The 16,781-nt window shown below is 48.7% G+C and overlaps 1 protein-coding gene across 8 annotated transcripts in view; it reads right to left on the bottom strand.

The window, feature by feature from the left end:
* Ptprm (protein tyrosine phosphatase receptor type M) overlaps window positions 1–16,781 on the bottom strand; it is a 608,602-nt gene that overhangs the window by 350,440 nt on the left and 241,381 nt on the right. For all 8 annotated transcript variants that reach the window (XM_033757448.1, XM_033757447.1, XM_033757449.1 and 5 more), the window contains exons 6-7: window positions 4,892–5,066; window positions 286–579 (exon numbers count right to left, since the gene is read on the bottom strand). In XM_033757448.1, the coding sequence (XP_033613339.1) occupies window positions 286–579; window positions 4,892–5,066 (469 nt within the window). The remainder of the gene's footprint in view (window positions 1–285; window positions 580–4,891; window positions 5,067–16,781) is intronic.

Below are 16,781 nucleotides of genomic sequence, written 5' to 3'. Positions count from 1 at the left end.
GGGGCCAACAGGCAGTCACTGGAGCGGATAGTTTCTGTGGTCCCGGGAACCATCCCCGTGGAATTGTGTGGTACCCAGAGCAAGGTGTAATTAAATCAAGAGGGGGACAAGGTAAGCTGCAATCTCCCTGCTCTCAGGGCCTTGGGAAATTCCCATTCATATGTAGGACACGAGAGGCAGGGGAGACCAGGGCTTCACCTTAATGAGATGAGCCTGAGCCCTGCCAGCTGGCGCCCAGAGATCATGAGGTCCGGCCGCCGGTGTCTGTCTAGGCACCGCACTCACCCGCACACTTAGTTCTGGTTCTGAGAGCCGGCCCGGGAGACCCGGTGCCGCCCTCGCCCGGCCTGGTGAGCAGCACACTGATCTCATACTCCGTGTCTGGGTCCAGGTGCCCGATCTTGTAGCTGGGGGAGTCCACGGGCTGCCGGTCGCTCCAGCTGCCGCTGGCCGTGCAGTATTCCACCTCTCGAGCCACGATGGGCCCGTCGCCGTTGATGGAGTTGGCGTTGAGCTGGATCCACAGGTAGGTTGCCCCGACGGAGGCCAGCTGGGGCGGTGCGATGGGGACGGGCGGCTCTGAAAGGAAGCCAGAGATCTCCTTCAGACGCTTCTCTCAGCAAAGCTCAGTGTGCAGCTCATCAGCCAGCACAGGAGTGAACGGACAGAAGGGCTCTCTTCAGATGAACCAGAACACACACAAGGGCAAGAGCTTCCACATTCACAACTGTACAACGAACGCTCCTTTGAACAGGGTGCGGTGTGCACACCTGCCAGCCCAGCCTCCTGGAAGGCAAAGGCAGGAGGATCATTAGAGCCCACAAGCGGAAGGCCACCCTGGGCAACAACTACACAGTACCAAAATGTTTTAATTCTCCTCCCTAAAAGTAACTGGCATAAGCACTCTCTGGTAAGCATTCTACTGTCAACCTCTTCACGGAGCGCTTTCTCAAAATCATCAAAGGTATTAAAATTCTCCACACCATTAAACTGAGCTTCCTTTTACTTATCTTCCAAGGACGCCATTGTTTGAAAAATACAACTGAAATTACAGCTGATCTCATCATAACGCACTTCTGGGATGACGCTTTCCCAGAACACTGTCATGACAGACTCCCTCAGCGGGAGAAGATTGGAGAGACCCAGATAACAGAGTCTCCCCACTCAGGTCTACTCCTGCTACAACCCGGACTGAAGCAGAGAACGCAAGGGAGAGCTCGGAATCAAAGAGCAGGTGATGCCGATCTGATAGAAGTCTAAGAAACCAACAGCTAACACTCTTCCCCGGCCAAGCAAGTCTCTCCTGTTCACAAGCCAAGACTGCCTTCTTCCCACCGCTGTGTGACATGGGCAAGACAGCCCATCACCATCTTGCTCCGGTTTTTCCAGCGCATCGACCAGAAGTAGTTGGCTGGGCTCTGGTACCAAAGGAAGGGATGCCAGGCACCCATGTCACGGTGACCAGCTAGACCACTGTACAAAGCAAGAGGAGCCATGGTCTCAGAAAAACATCACACATGGAGATTTTCTGCAGTGCCCAAAGGCACTGCTCAGACCTGTGTGTGGAGAGTAAAGCCTGCGGGCCCTGTCCCCAGGATACAGGGGCAACTGGCTACAGCTCTTCCTTCTCGCTCCATGACAGCCCACAAATCAATCCCACACTATTTCCAGGCCTCAGCGAGCAGGTTCTCTCCACGGCCACCTGTGAGATGCCGAGATGACCACAGGTTGAGTCCTAGAACCCTCAGGAAACCGGCAACACTGTCATACTCTCTGCAGGGTTGGGTGTCTGTTATTTCTTATATTCAAGGTGTAAGTCACACTGACTATAAAGTAGCAGGGGAAATTTCATTAGATCAAGTCAAAATAAGACACTAAATTTTGAATGAATTTTATTGAAGGGATGACAGTCATCACATAAATGTGCTAAAGCACTGCTCCTGTAGCTTTTACACTGAAGGCCTGTGTTTTTACACAGTTGTGACTGAACCCACAATGATTTAGGATCAATTTTTATCATTAGGGCACTTCTTGAACCATAACAAGAAATGGGCCTTTTATAGGACATCCTAGGGCGCTTGTGCAGCCAGGCTGAAAGACGGGTTAATTACTTTCAAGTTGCAAATGCTAGCGAGGGCTGTTGGATTGCCATTCAAGATACACTTCAGGGGCAAAGGGACTAAGGTTCCAGGATAGAGCCACACATCCAGGGTACTGCTAAGAGCATCCTAACACAGACATGGCTATAATGAAGGTGTTCTCAGAGAACAACTTCTATACTAATTCCCCAATAGGAAAAGTAATTTGTATGCTAAGTCAATGATAGATTCAACTGCAACTTGCAAACAACTGGGAAACATATCCAAAAGGACTCCTGGTTTATGTATCAATCAACACAAGAATAAGCTGATATTTAAATTAGGAACACATTTTCACAAAGGAAGAGAAGGAAGAGGAAGGAAGAATGGATTTCAATCTCTCCTAAGGAGAAAAAGGATAAAAAGCAATTTAAAGTATTTCTTCCCTTTCTGAGACAGGACCTCTGTATGTTATGTTGCCCAGGCTGGGTTTGAACTCACAACACTCCAGCTTCAGCTTTCAGAGTAGCTAGGATGACAGGTGCCAATGCATCAATCTCAACTGGATTCATTCAAGTGGAAGGATGCTACAGAACCATCTCCAAATTGAATCAGTCACGAGAGAACTTCCATCCGTATGCACAATGTACACACATCTCCAGGGCACTTCAAATTACAAGACCTAAAAAGGGTTCCATTAGGGACGAGCAGCCTAGAAATGTTACTGCTCACCACAAAGCAACTGTCCCAGGGAGACACTGTTAAACTAGCACAATGCAGCGTGTTATCCCATTTTCTAGAAATGAAGCCTATGTAGGATGTGGCTATGCACTTACACATGGAGGAGAAGACGAATTTCAAGTGTGAGCCCTACAAGACACTGTCACTGTGGGGGGCTCAGGCAGTGCGCAGAGGGAGAGAAAGGCAGCTAACACCCACTTCCTCCCTGAGCCAGCAGAGAGCCAGCAGCTTGTCCCAAGACAGGAAGTGTGGTGTAGGGCTGTGAGGAAGGGCCCTTCAGCACTGTTGGCAGCTGTTCTGGCAGACGAGACCGTTCTCGCATTCTTGTGGATCCCTGCAATGAGTTTCCCCACAGACCCCATTTCTAGATCTGCACCTCAGGGATCAGGGAGCCCTGCAGCCTGATCCCCAGAGGGGCCCAGAGAGGACAGGCAGACGGACAGCCAGGAACACAGAGAAAGAGCCCCACAGAACTGCACTGAGAAGCGGGACAGCAACAGCAATGCCAAGGACGCCAGCCAGCTTGTGGTGGGCACCGGGCCTGCTCAGGTTTGTACCGGGCCACACTGGGCACCTCCCTCCTGGGGTCTTCCACAGGGCGGGGTGGCCAGGGAGCATTCACACCACGTGTAAATATTGATCCTGAGCTGCACGTGTTACCAGGTGGCCAGGCCAAGCTTCACAGCGACCAGAGCGCCTGCGCGTGGGCTGCAGCAGGGTGCGAGTGCAGCGATGGCTTTGGGCGCGCGCTCCTGCTGGAGGGCTCCTAAGTGTGTCCCCGAGGAAGCCCGTGACTCCCCCATGTCCCCAGCCTCCTCCTGCTCAACGCACCCTATGGTGTGCACTGCTCCAAGTTGGCACATGTGCCTGGGGCAGTCAGGGACTGAGCATCGTGACCGCTGCCTCACACGCGAGGAAACAGGCATGGCCGGGGCTACACTGCCCACCAGGTGAGACCTGGATCTGCCCTCATCTTTGGGAGGCTGAGGCAAGGGGATAATACACTGGAACCCAGCCTGGGCAAATTAATGTCTTAGTAAGATCCTGTCTCAAAAACAAAATTAAAATTTTATAAAGGGCTGGGGATGAAGTTTAGTGCAAATGCCCCAAGTTCAATCCCCAGTACTGGGGAGAGGTCGTCCTTGCCAAGAGGGATTTGCTAGTATAAGTAGCTTACCCAAAGAAGATCAATTTTATGATCCATGTGTTTAAAATGCAAAAGAAAAGTTTAAAAATAAAGCCCAGGCCTGGGCATGTGGTTCAGCAGCATAGCGAGCGCTCAGCTCTCTGAGGGCCCCGGGTTCCATCCTCACCCCAAAATCACATAAAATAAGGCATCATTTTGCTCTCCTAGGAAAACAGCAATGGCCTGCCACAGCTGTCTGAAAATGCCTCATGGCAAATCTAAAATGCCAAGATTATTCTGTGTGGGACCAAAAATTGCCTCAGCAGCTTAATACTATGAAGTCCATGGCCCACAAGAAAGCATTAAAGCAGCTAAAGGAAAATTATTTCTCTTCTCTTTTTTCCCTCATTCCCCCACCATCCTGAATATAATGACTCAATTTTCTAGTCATGCAAAATACAGTAACAGAACCTAACTGGGAGGTTATGAATGCTAACAGTGACATCAGTACGGCTTGTGTGATAACGACAGAGCATTTTATACTGACACAGCCTCCTTTTATTAACCACCCTGATAGCCTAAACACGCTGCCTGGTAAATATTTTTGCATTTTAAGAGATTTTCTATCAGTAAAATAATTTTAACTCCTTAAAAAAATTTATAGGTTGTGATCTGTATATAGAAAGCTAGCGGAAGACCTTGCCAGGAGCACATTCAGTGCTTCGTATGTGACTAACCCAACACACATAACTGATGTGTTTCAAAAAAATATTGCTCACACGCACAATTTGTATTTAAAATGCAACCCATCAGTACAGCCTGTCATCCAGCCCCTGTTCAGAGAGAGGCAAGGGTAAGTCTGAGTTTTCAACAAATAAGGAGCTAACAACCATCTCACATATCTGTTTCAGTAGATGACTGTGCAGGAGAAAGGCACGTTCAATACCTTTAACGACCAGTTCTGCGTAGTTTGACACCCCAACGCCTCCTTCGGTGCGGATCATGCAACGGTACCTCCCCGCGGCACGTTTGGTTGTGTTCACGACTCTGAAGGAAGCTATGAACCTTCGGGAATCGATCGATTTTATTTCCTTCAGGAGAGCATCAGGGACCTCGATGCCCTGCAGCATGGGGCGGGGGGGGGGACAAAGAGAAGCAACATGAGAAAGGGCTGGACACCCGGGGTACGTGGTCAGTGTCCTCCCAGGCACATCTCGTTCCTTGTTCGGCTCTCAGGGCTGCTATGTGAGAACGGCTGGCCAGGGAAACCCCAATGCTGGTGTGATCGACTCTTCACACATCCCAGGATGCAGGTTAAAATGCAGTGTGCAGAAATGTCGAGATACTGTGTGCATCGAGTACCACTGGGGACACAGAAAAACAGCACAGAAAAGATTTCATTGTATCCCCTCTCAACATCAGATCTTTGCACGACACTTCATCATATTTTTTATGCTTGCCCAAGGATCACCTGGTATCCCATTCCTCATGCTGTATGTGAACAAATAATTTCCAAGAATAACAATAAAATGTATACCAAGAATAACAGTAAAATGCACATTAGCTGTACCACAGTGACCAGGGCTGGAAGACTAGTCCAGTTTTATGGTGTTTTTCTGAGATTAAAAGCAAAAACAAAAGTAGACATCTGCCCAATACAGAATGTAACAAGAGAGGGTCACCTCCAGGAGGGAACAAGAAGCAGGTTCACCATTGGCCAGGTTTGTCCTTTTCCAACCTGGGACACAAAGTCTTTCATTTATGCATACCCGGAAGTCTACTCTATGCTTCCAAGAGCTCAAAGCCCCAAAAGAGAGCTGAGGATTTCCTTTTTTGTGTGTGTGTGAAACAGGGTCTCACTATGTAGCTGAAACTGACCTGGAACTCACTATATAGACCAGGCTGGTCTCGAAATCACAGCGATCCTCCTGCCTCAGCCTCCTATGTGCTGGGATTACAGGCATGTGCCACCACACCTGGTAAAGTGCAACAAACTGTTGCTGGGTGTTTTTTTTTTTTTTGGTACTGGTATTCGAACTCAGCACCTTAAGCTTGTGAAGCAGGCGGCAGAACCACTAAAGCTAAATTCCCCGCCCAGGGATTTCCATCTTACCCCGGCCCCCATTACAGGGAATAAAGCTATGTTGAAAATGTTATGTAATTATTAGTAGAAATCAGTAAATAAGGATATCAAGGCTGATTTTGCCCACTGCTTACCCACAATGCTCCTGGGGTGCCAATCATGGCTGCCACTGCCAAGACATTAGGTGAGCAGATGGAAAGTATGCAGGGCTTACTCAGACAGGGTGGCACAGACATGGAACAAATCCTTCACCACCGATGATGGCAAAGGTCACAGGCCCAGCAGACGTCACAGTGTGGACCAGCCGCCCTTGGACGTGAAGGCCACGGGAAGCAGTGCTGCGGGCTGAGGATGCAGTGTGCTGACCAGGCAGAGGAGCAGCACGAAGGAAGGTGTTCTCCTCACAGGAAACAGAGCAGCAAGCCCAAGTGGTCACGAAGAGCTGGCTAAGGCCAGGGCAGTGAGCAGAGCTGGGGAGGGTAAGCCCCAGTACCAAAGGTCTCCCGGGCTGTAAGAACATGCCTCTGTTCTGAGCTGTAAAATGCAAAGCTGCAGAAGAGTACAGCTCAGCTGGCTCATCCAAGTCTGGCATTATGCAGAGTCCTGAAAGCTTCCACCACTGATGCCTGCCCTGGCAGCCTGGCCTCGTGGCCAGTTTGGGGTAAGCCTGACCAGGTTGTGGGGTACACTGTATCCTTCAGAGGGACTTCCCTTCCCAGGGGCCACTGCTGTGAGAAAGGGAAGATGGAGCAGGAAAACAGGGTCATGACCAGCCCCTCCCAGCCCCTCCTGAGTCTGCACCTATGAGCAGTGGAGCAGAAGAGAGGAGGGCAGGCTGCTGGGCTCCCAGCTCTGGCCCTGTAAATGTGAGGCCCGACCTCTGGCCAGCTGTGCAGGGGGGCTTGCTCACAGGGAGCACAGGACTGCACAGACCCTCCCCCCCCCCACAGGCTGCTCAGGGAAGCACATGGCTTCTGCAGGTGAAGCGAGGCCATTGGACCTCACAGGACCAAAGAACTGGGTCCCCAACATCCCCCAGTAGGAGGCTGAAGGAGGCTGCCCCAGTAGGAGCAGGAGGGGCGGTGCCACATGTATTGAGCTCCTGCAGGGCCTTAGGAAGGAGCTGGCAGTGCCAGAAGGAAATGTCAGGAGCAGGGAGAAGGGATCCTTCAAGGCTAGCCTCAGCTCATCCGTAAAAATGGCTTTGTTTATAGTTTAAAGTCTAGTCCCACACGTCATATATGGGTGTGCTTTACTAACTGCCCTAAACTTGACCTAAAAACCAGCACCAATGGATTTTTTAAAGACATTAATGATATAAGAGAAAGCGTTCTCTGCCTTTCACAGATTTCTAATAACCACCCCCCAATAACCAAGTTCCACTACTAGAAGCACCTTATTTACTATGCTATAAAACTGCCTTTTTTCAAACTGAAAAAAATAATCTCTAGTTTTTAAGGAAAAAAAATGTAAGTTCTAGAGAAAGGCAGAGTCCCATCAGGAAGGGGTTCATTTATTACAACAGAAAGGCCACAGGGGCTGTTCGTGCACAAGCACTGTGGCGCGGGCATCCACAAGGCTGCTGTGGGACCCCTCCAGGGCCTGGAAACCTCCTGCAAGGCTGTGTCAGCTGTGCGGCAGCCGCTCTGTCTTCACACACTGACCCTGCAGCAGCAGCAGGAGCCCCCCGAGCTTCAGTGCACAGAAAGTGAGATCCCACTTCTTCATGAGAGGGATCCTGGGTTCCTGTGACCCAGTGACATGTTAGTGGGGGATCCGCACAGAACCCCACACCACGGGCTCTGCCAGCCAGCAGGTCTCTGTGTGCTAAATCCTTCACCCAGGCCTGGGTCCATGCCACTCACCCCACCAAAACTCGGTCATGATCATTCATGAGTCACACTAGGACAGACTGAAAAGCGGCAGCCTTTACCCAATGGAACTTGAAGGCTGCTTAACAGAAGAGAGAAGCAGGGCAGCGATCCCTGTGCAGAGTGGTCACTGTGTCCCACAGAACACGGAGGTGTAGGGCCTGACCCAGGTGGTCAGGGCAGGGGGAAGATGAGGCCAGCGGGCAGGAGCCAAGAAGACTAGAGGGGATGTGGCCCCTGGTGGCTCAGAAGAGGCTGCAAAGAGAAGCACAATATGGACCACGCACAGAGTGACACGCTGAGGGCCACCACTTCTGTGGATGCCAGGAGGAGCAGGACTTTTGGGAGAGGGCCCAGGAGCACCTCCACGGTTACAGGAATGAGTCAGGAGGAGTCCAGTGGAGGTCAAGGGAAGCCAGTTATTACTGCTTCCAGAAATCATAGTAACAGATGACGAAAAAGAAATGGGCAGAGAGGACAGGAAGGATGTGGAGATGTCTAGGAAACGAAGTGGGCACATGCATTCTCTCTCCTAGCAGACTGCCAGGCCCTCAAGGTCAGGGCACACACCTTGTGTACCCAGGTGCACAACACAGGGACCTGAGACATGAACTGGCTCAGAGAACCAGAGCCTCAGCGCAGAGAAGCGGGTTTCTACTACATAGCAGACTGATACCCCAGCCCTAGAAGCAGATGCCCAATTCCTAGAAACAAGGCAGACTAGGAGGGGAAAACAAATATTTTGTTTCATTTTACCTTACACAGATGAAATCTTTCCAGCCTTACTTCGCTTTAAAATTAATCTTAGGAAGGAAATATGCAACCAAGCGACTGCTGGGGAGAAACGCCCCAAAGCTGATGGAGTCAGAGGAGGAGCTGAGAGGTGAGTAGCCAGCAGATTCTGTGCTGGGCCTTCCACAGGGAGCCTGCCTCACCAGACTGCAGCTGTCTGAGCATCACAAAGCTAAGACCAGGAGGCTCCTGAGTGTGAGCTCATCTGTTACCATAAGGCAACGGACGCTGGCTAAGAGACACTGAGCTTCCTTGCAGCGCACAGCAGCAGAGAGCAGTAAGGCACATCCTGAGGTTTGGTTTGGCCCTTGTCCTGACAAGAGCTCCCAGGTGCCAAGAACACAGCTGGGGGACTCATACTTCTTCCGAAGGAACTACACAGCAACAGCAATCAAAAGGAGGAGGTAGGGAGGGCATAAGTGCAGACCAGGCCAAGGGGACGGGACAGAGAGCTCAGAAATAACCCCTCACCTATGTGACCACTGACTTTTAATGAGGTTCTGAAACGATTCAGTGGGAAAGGACACATTTCAGCAAATGATGCTGGGGAAACTGGATACCGGCAAGTGAAGGAAAGAAGAGGGGCCCCTACCTTATACCGCATACAAATACGGACTTAAACACCGGACTCCAACAGCTAATGTTGCAACTCTCTGAGAAGAAATTTCCAGAGGGAAAATGCTCTACCACCTGGGGTTCGGAATTGACTTTTAAGTATGACGCCAAATCAGGGGTTACACAAGAAAAAACTGATAAACTTGACTTCATCAGAATTTAAAAATTTGCCCATCAAAGTTCAGGAACAAGACAGCGAGAAGGCAACCTACAGAATGGGAGAAAGTATTTGCAAGTCATTTATCCAATAATGCACTGAGATTCAGAATAATTTAAGAAGTCTTATACCTCAATACCAACTATAAAAATTCAATTAAAACTGGGCAAAGGACTTAAAGAGACACTTCTTTTGAAAAAGATATGCAAGCGCCAGCTAGCCCATAAAAGGATGCCCACCACCCTTAGGGATCAGGCAAGTGCAAATCAAGTCAGAATGAGGGGCGCATCACACCCAGGGAGGCAGCTATTATTAAAAGCCAAAAACAGCAAGTGAGCCTGAGGACAGAGAGCAGTTTGAATCCTTGTACTCTGCTGATGGGAAATGAGTCATTTGGCAACTGCTCCAAGAGTTAAAGATAGAATGTCTACAGGTTGGTGGTAATGGAGGCGGCTGGGCCTAGCGGGAAGTCTTTGGTCACTGGGGCTCAGGAAAAGCAGCTGCCTCCAGCATGCACTGCCTGTGCCTACCTTCCCTCTTCTCCCCACCTCTGCTCCTGGACATGAAGTGAATTCAGACTTACGAAAAGAAGGGGTTCTGACACACGCTACAACCCAGATGCACCTCATGCCAAATGATGTGGACAGACAAAGCCACATGGCTTCCCTCATGTGAGGTTTCTACAATTGACAGAATGGTGGCTACTGCTGCAAAGGTAACAGGATGCAGGTTAACTCTTAATGGCTTCTGCTTCAGGGATGGAAAAGACTGAAACGGGTTAAGTGGCGATGCTGAGCACGTACTTGTGCCACTGAACTGTACAGTTAACCACCTACCACCCAGTTATTTAAATACAGGATGACCAAACAGTGCCTATTTTTAATTTTATAGGCTAATATAACAGGTAATATAAAACAACAATTTTATCAAATGTATTCAACACAATAATCAAATATGTGAAATAACAGCGGCCTATGCAAAGCTCCTAAACAAACATGTCCCCAGGTAAACTGTTACGTGGTTAACAATGACTGAAAGTGTAAATGTCAAGTTGCACATATCTTCCTACAACTGAAAACAAAGACATCACTATTGACTCTTCAGCAGATAAATTCTAGTTTTGGCACCTCATTCGAGGACTTCCCGGCAATGCCCGGTGTGTGGGTGCCGAGTGTCTGCACACCTATAGTGCAGCTTCCTGGAAGGCTGAGGCAGGAGGACTGCCACGCCCGGTGTGTGGGTGCCAAGTGTCTGCACACCTATAGTGCAGCTTCCTGGAAGGCTGAGGGAGGAGGACTGCCTGAGCCCAGGAGTCCTAGGCCAGCCTGGCAACAGAGCAGGGCTTTGTCTCCAAAGGAAAAAGGTTTGCATTTAGTAGGTAAAAACTGAGCCCAGGAGTCCCAGACCAGCCTGGCAACAGAGCAGGGCTTTGTCTCCAAAGGAAAAAGGTTTGCATTTAGTAGGTAAAATGTGCTGATTTGAAAAGACAGGAAGCAGAGCAAAACACAGACACAGGTAGACCCTATCTGCCAAGAGGGAATGGAAGAGAAAAGCAAGAGAAAGCTGGCCGAGCTTCGTGGGGAGCATGAGCCCAAACCCCAACAACCGCACAAGTCGCTATGCCCACGACGTGGACCTGCTCACAGCCTACTCCTACGGGTGATGAAGACAGACAACATCTAGGCTCCCATGTTTAACTGTAAAAACTTTACTTGTTACAGAGGGTAAAAAATATGTATTTCTGAAATTACTTCGCTGCATCACTTGGAGCTAAGTATCCCTCATTATTCAGCATACTATAGTTTTTTCTATGTTATGCACTGTTTTGATTTAAATAACATTTGCAGTGATCTAGAGCACACATAAAGTTGAGTCTTTAACTGTCCTGTGGTGTCTCTGGAATTTTTGTAACACCAGAGAGATAATTACTAGACCACTGACGACAATTTCATGTGGATAAGAAGAACTTTTTAACGAGAGGTCAAATATTTAGAGGGATATTTCTATTTATTTTGTGGGATGTCTCAAGGCTTGTACAGAATGAAACTCTACTTATTAGGTATCATTTTTAAATAAATCAATGTCAGTTTCACTATGTTCATATTGTGGAGTCTCAGGCTGTGCTACTAACATGTTCTAAGGACAGCAGGACCAGGGCAGCCTCGGAGACCCACACTCTCAGTAGTGGATATTTCTCAAAGTGGAATACAGAAGCCAAAGCAAGTGGTATTAAGTATGCCTGAGAAAATGAAGAGAAGAGCTCGCAGCACTACTAAAGTGTGAACTTAGAATTGGGAACACAAGGCAACAGTTAAGTATCTGCAAAGTTAATCACTCAGGTGATGCATATATTTTTAAAATGTGGCATTTCCAGTGATTGAATGCAAGCAGGAAATCCATTCTGGGACCATGAGGGCAGCACTGAGGCTCCTCAGGGGAAGGGAGCAGAAAGCCAGCCAGAAAAGAAGGAAGGGGCAGGGCAGACAGAGGGGAAAGACTGAAAAAACAGGAGGAACTGATGAGATAAAGTGAGGGAAGAGGGTTAAGATAGAAAATGGCAAAGGAGTGGGAAGAGCAGGATGCAGTCGGAGGGGTGGCTGGGGGAGCGGGGCAGGGGAGCTCCCGCTCTGTGGGTCTAGAGAGGGGCTGGGGGGATGAGGAGACACAGGGCCACCGCTGGGGCTCACTGCAGAGGCCTGGACGCCTCTGTCCCGAGGAGCCTTCTCCCTCCCTCCCCATAGCGCTGCTTCCTGCCCTTGGTGCAAAGCTCACCTGTGTCCTCAGCAAGGCCGCATCTGAACGAGACCTGAAGCGGAAATGCACCCCTCCACGCCACGGCTTCCGGAATTCAGCTACCCAGCTCTGATGCACTGCGCTGGTCCCTCACTTGCCGCAGCAGCTCTCTATTCCCACTTCCGGGACCCAGGACACTGGGCCCCAAGGGCAGGGAGCCTGGCCAGGTATCTTAGGGCTGCAGCTTAGCACAGACCCCGCATTGGCGCACCCTCACCTTGTAACACATCTCGTTACAGTGGCCGTGCACATCCATGCTTGTAGCAGCACAGCTTCCACCAGCTACATCTTGGAGATGGCCCAGATGTCCATCGACAGATTAAAAGATAGAGAAAATGTGATGTTTACACCCAACGGGTTACTACTTTGCCACAAAGAAGGATGAACTTGACTCATCTGTATAAAAATGGATGCACCTTGAGAGAAATGGAGATGGAGTCTTGTGCAAATAGGAAGGCGATTAAGAGATGCAGGGTGTGGGCAGGGCAGGGGAAGTGAAAAGAAGGACGGTCTCGTGTGCAAGGTCCACACCCACGCTAAAGGTGGTCATTACATGCTGCACACAGGGACTGATGAAAATAAAAAGTAAACCAAGGCCCCAAGGAAAGGAGGGCAGGGCCACCGGCTGTGTGAAGCCTCTATCTCTGGAGTCCCTCCTCAGAGTGGAATTCACTGGTGACCAGCCAAGTCCCGTGATGTAGGGAGCGGCCTCTCCCAGGTCGGAGATGACCAGAGGGGCTTCGTGTGCAGGCCCTGGCGGGGGTGGGCCCCTCAGGGGCTGTGGGACACTGTACAGACATCCCAAGCAGCGCTGCACGACCGTCATGACTCCTCCTGCTTCCCAGGTACAAGCCCTACAGCCCTGGCAAGCAGCAGCTGCCACCTTCTCCCCAGGAGCAGGGCACCGGGCAGGGAAGGAGCAGGCACCAGGGCAGCTCTTTGCCACCTAAAGCCCTGTGCAAGGTAGCCAGGACCTGCCAGGCTGAGAGCAGCACACCTAGACTGTTCCTAAATGGCTGCTCATCTGTGGATAGTGAAAGAACCAGAAGAGATGGCGCCTGAGGGCAAACGCTCTCATGGGGGGGGATATATACATATATGTATTTATAATACGTGTGTGTGTGTGTGTGTGTGTGTGTGTGTGTGTGTGCGCGCGCGCAGCTGTTCACAAAGGCTAGGGTGTCTTTCCCAACATGTATCACTTCAAAGTGAGCAGGTGGAAAGAGCACCAATGGTCTCTTAAAGTGGACGTGCAGTCTTCTTCTGCAGCGGTCTATCCCGAGGACTTCGAAATGAGCAGCCACTGAGCAGCCCAAGGATACTGTCAGTCTTTCCATAACAGTTTGCCATAGTCAGAGCAATGATGGAATGAAACTGAGGTCTGGCAAGTTGGGGGCACTTGCAGTCAGGGAATCTATCTCAGGTGTTTGGCACCTTCTCTGGGGGCACAGGATTGGAGTCTGGCCAGCCCCTCCTCAGCCACCCAGGAGGGGACTTCCCCGTGCCCCTTCCTTTGCCTGCACAGCCGGTCTTGCCTGACCACTCGCAGCCACGCCCATGTGTATGACCCTGACCGACATTCTTAGCTCCGATTGCCAGCAGCATGGGCAGGGCCACGGGTGATTCTGATTGAAAAGCTCATGAATCTAAATCCAGCATTAACCTAACACCTCCACCAATCTTTTCCTGCGGTCCATCTTTTTTATTTTAATAATTAAGATAACCCTGACCTTTGATTTCTAGACCATAACCAGGCTAACCCAAATATTACATCAGAAAGCTCTGACTACCATCCATAAGCACATCTACATTAATGAGTTCTCCATTTCATCAGCTAATGACTATACAGGTAGCTGAGGGAGTACAGACACCCAGTGCAGTGCCACACTCTCTGAACCCTGTACAGTGTTCATGTTCCAGTAATTTTTATTAGGAAAACTTAGAACCATATTAATACCATGTTAATGGTTATTATTAATACCATAGTAACATCTGACAATATTATCTAATAATCTGTGTGAATTTTATTTGGAAGTTCATCCCAGTTAATATAGGATAGACATAATAAATGTAGTAATCCGCATCCAGTGAAACTAGCTCTTTGGTCATAAAATAAAAAATAACCAGAAGTTGACTGGATTAAGTCTCCAGGCCATACTGTGGTGCCCAACACTGACCAGAACTTTCTACTGGGTTAAAAGTTGGGGTTTGCAAGGTGAGGACTGAGGCCAACACTTTACCACTGCAGTTAGGACCCTGTGTTCACAGGAGCTAAAGACAGGCTAGTTATGAGCACAGTTAGCTAAGAGCCACGCTTCTGCCTACTCAGTGCCTTCAAACACACAGCTCTTCTGGAAAACAGAATGGAAGAAGGAAAAGATGGAAGTCAAATCCCTGCAGCTCTGAAGGTGAACTGGCAAGGTCAGTGGTGCCTTTATCTGTGTGTCTGACGCAGAACCACCCAGCCCTGCTCAGGCTGAGAAGGCCCAAGCAGACCACAGTGCTCCAGCCCACTGTGCCAACTGCCTGTGTTAATGGCCATCTCCCACCAAAACAGAAACCAGAACTGCCTCCCAAAATAGCCAACCTGGGCTTCAGGAAGGTGGTGTTGGAAAATACAAGCCTGGAACGTGTTGGCATACTAGAAAGCAAGGGAACTGGCAGAAGTGGCTCAGCACACAGTCACTCTGTGCATGGGGAGGAGCTCCCAGCAGCAGTCAAGACAGTAAGTGCAAACGGATCAATGCATCAAATGTGTTTGTCTGTTTTTTTTTTAAATGTCTCTTATCACTGTCTAAAACAACAACTTTACTAGAGCATAATTGATCTACCGAAAGATTCACATCTTTAATATAGGTAACTTTATGAGTTTGGGCATGGGCAGACACCCATAAAAACCATCATCAGTAGCAAAGTCATTCTTTTATTGTAAACTGACACACTCTTTGTGCATATTTATGGGAAGCAGTATGATACTTTAAGAGATGTCATTTCTATGTGTTGGGAATCTAAAGACAGTGAAGCTGGTTGCTGGGTGCCAACATCCAGTTATGGAGGAGTTAGTTCTCGTGTTCTGTAGCTCAGAAGGACAGCTATGGTCTATAACAATTTATCCCATGTCTTAAGGGAAATGGAATGGCTCTTCTCTTTTAGAGTAGGAGCCTCATGGTAAATTCTGTCCACTATTTGTTTCATACAGTTCAAAAGATAATGACTCAAAAATGAAAGTAAGTCAGGCCGGGGATTTAGCTCAGCGGTTCGGTGGCCTGCCTTGCAAGCACAAGGACCCAAGTTCGATCCCCAAACAATTTATCCCATGTCTTAAGGGAAATGGAATGGCTCTTCTCTTTTAGAGTAGGAGCCTCATGGTAAATTCTGTCCACTATTTGTTTCATACAGTTCAAAAGATAATGACTCAAAAATGAAAGTAAGTCAGGCCGGGGATTTAGCTCAGCGGTTCGGTGGCCTGCCTTGCAAGCACAAGGACCCAAGTTCGATCCCCAATCCAACTCTTCTCTTTTACAGTAGGAGCCTCATGGTAAATTCTGTCCACTCTCTGTTTCATACAGTTCAAAAGATAATGGTCTTGACTCAAAAAATGAAAGTAAGTTAAAAGAAGAGTAACATTTTATAACAATTAAATTGCTATTAAATGCAGATTTCTATGGCTGTGAGTACAGCTGGACTGAGTGCGGTCACAGTTGTTCACCTCATACTGGCTTTCACTATCTGGTTATACACAGACAGAGAGCTAGGCACACCGGGACCATACAGTCTGCGAGATATACTACCTGATGCTTTTAGGGGAAAAAAATGACCAAGCTTTGTTTTAGAGAAGCATTTACAGCTAAATGAAAGGATGGCACAGATTGCCCCAAAATCAGCAGAGGTAGAGCAGGTAAAACATAAGGAGGCAAGGACCACATCTTCTGAACTGCTGAAGTTCTAGATTGAGCTTATTAAGTTTATTATACTATTCTGTCTTTATTTAAGTTTACCACTTCCTTAGTGGAGACAAAAAGAAAGTATTCAAGGGAATAATTAGAAAATGTGGCTGAACCCCCTGCCCAACTTACTAGCAGGCTGTGGCAGAGACCTAAGTCCTGGTCTGTGAAGCTGCAAGGCCCTAATTGAGAAAACATCACATTTGAGGAGTGTGACTGCAACAAATTCCTTTCCCTAAATTATAGCCTCTCCCATTGAACTGAAAATTACTGGTTAATTAAGACTCTTTCCTGTTTGCCCTTTGTTCCTTCTGCAGGAATGCAATGCCCCCCTTTTATGAGCTTTGCATGTGACAACTGCTATTGCCAGATGTCTCACATAAAGCAGGGAAGCAGTATGATACTTTAAGAGATGTCATTTCTATGTGTTGGGAATCTAAAGACAGTGAAGCTGGTTGCTGGGTGCCAACATCCAGTTATGGAGGAGTTAGTTCTCGTGTTCTGTAGCTCAGAAGGACAGCTATGGTCTATAACAATTTATCCCATGTCTTAAGGGAAATGGAATGGCTCTTCTCTTTTAG

Source organism: Fukomys damarensis, unplaced genomic scaffold (assembly GCF_012274545.1).
Source record: "Fukomys damarensis isolate Sample0158 unplaced genomic scaffold, DMR_v1.0_HiC HiC_scaffold_30, whole genome shotgun sequence".
Taxonomy (NCBI): Eukaryota; Metazoa; Chordata; class Mammalia; order Rodentia; family Bathyergidae; genus Fukomys; species Fukomys damarensis.
This window is presented reverse-complemented; position numbering and strand designations above follow the sequence as displayed.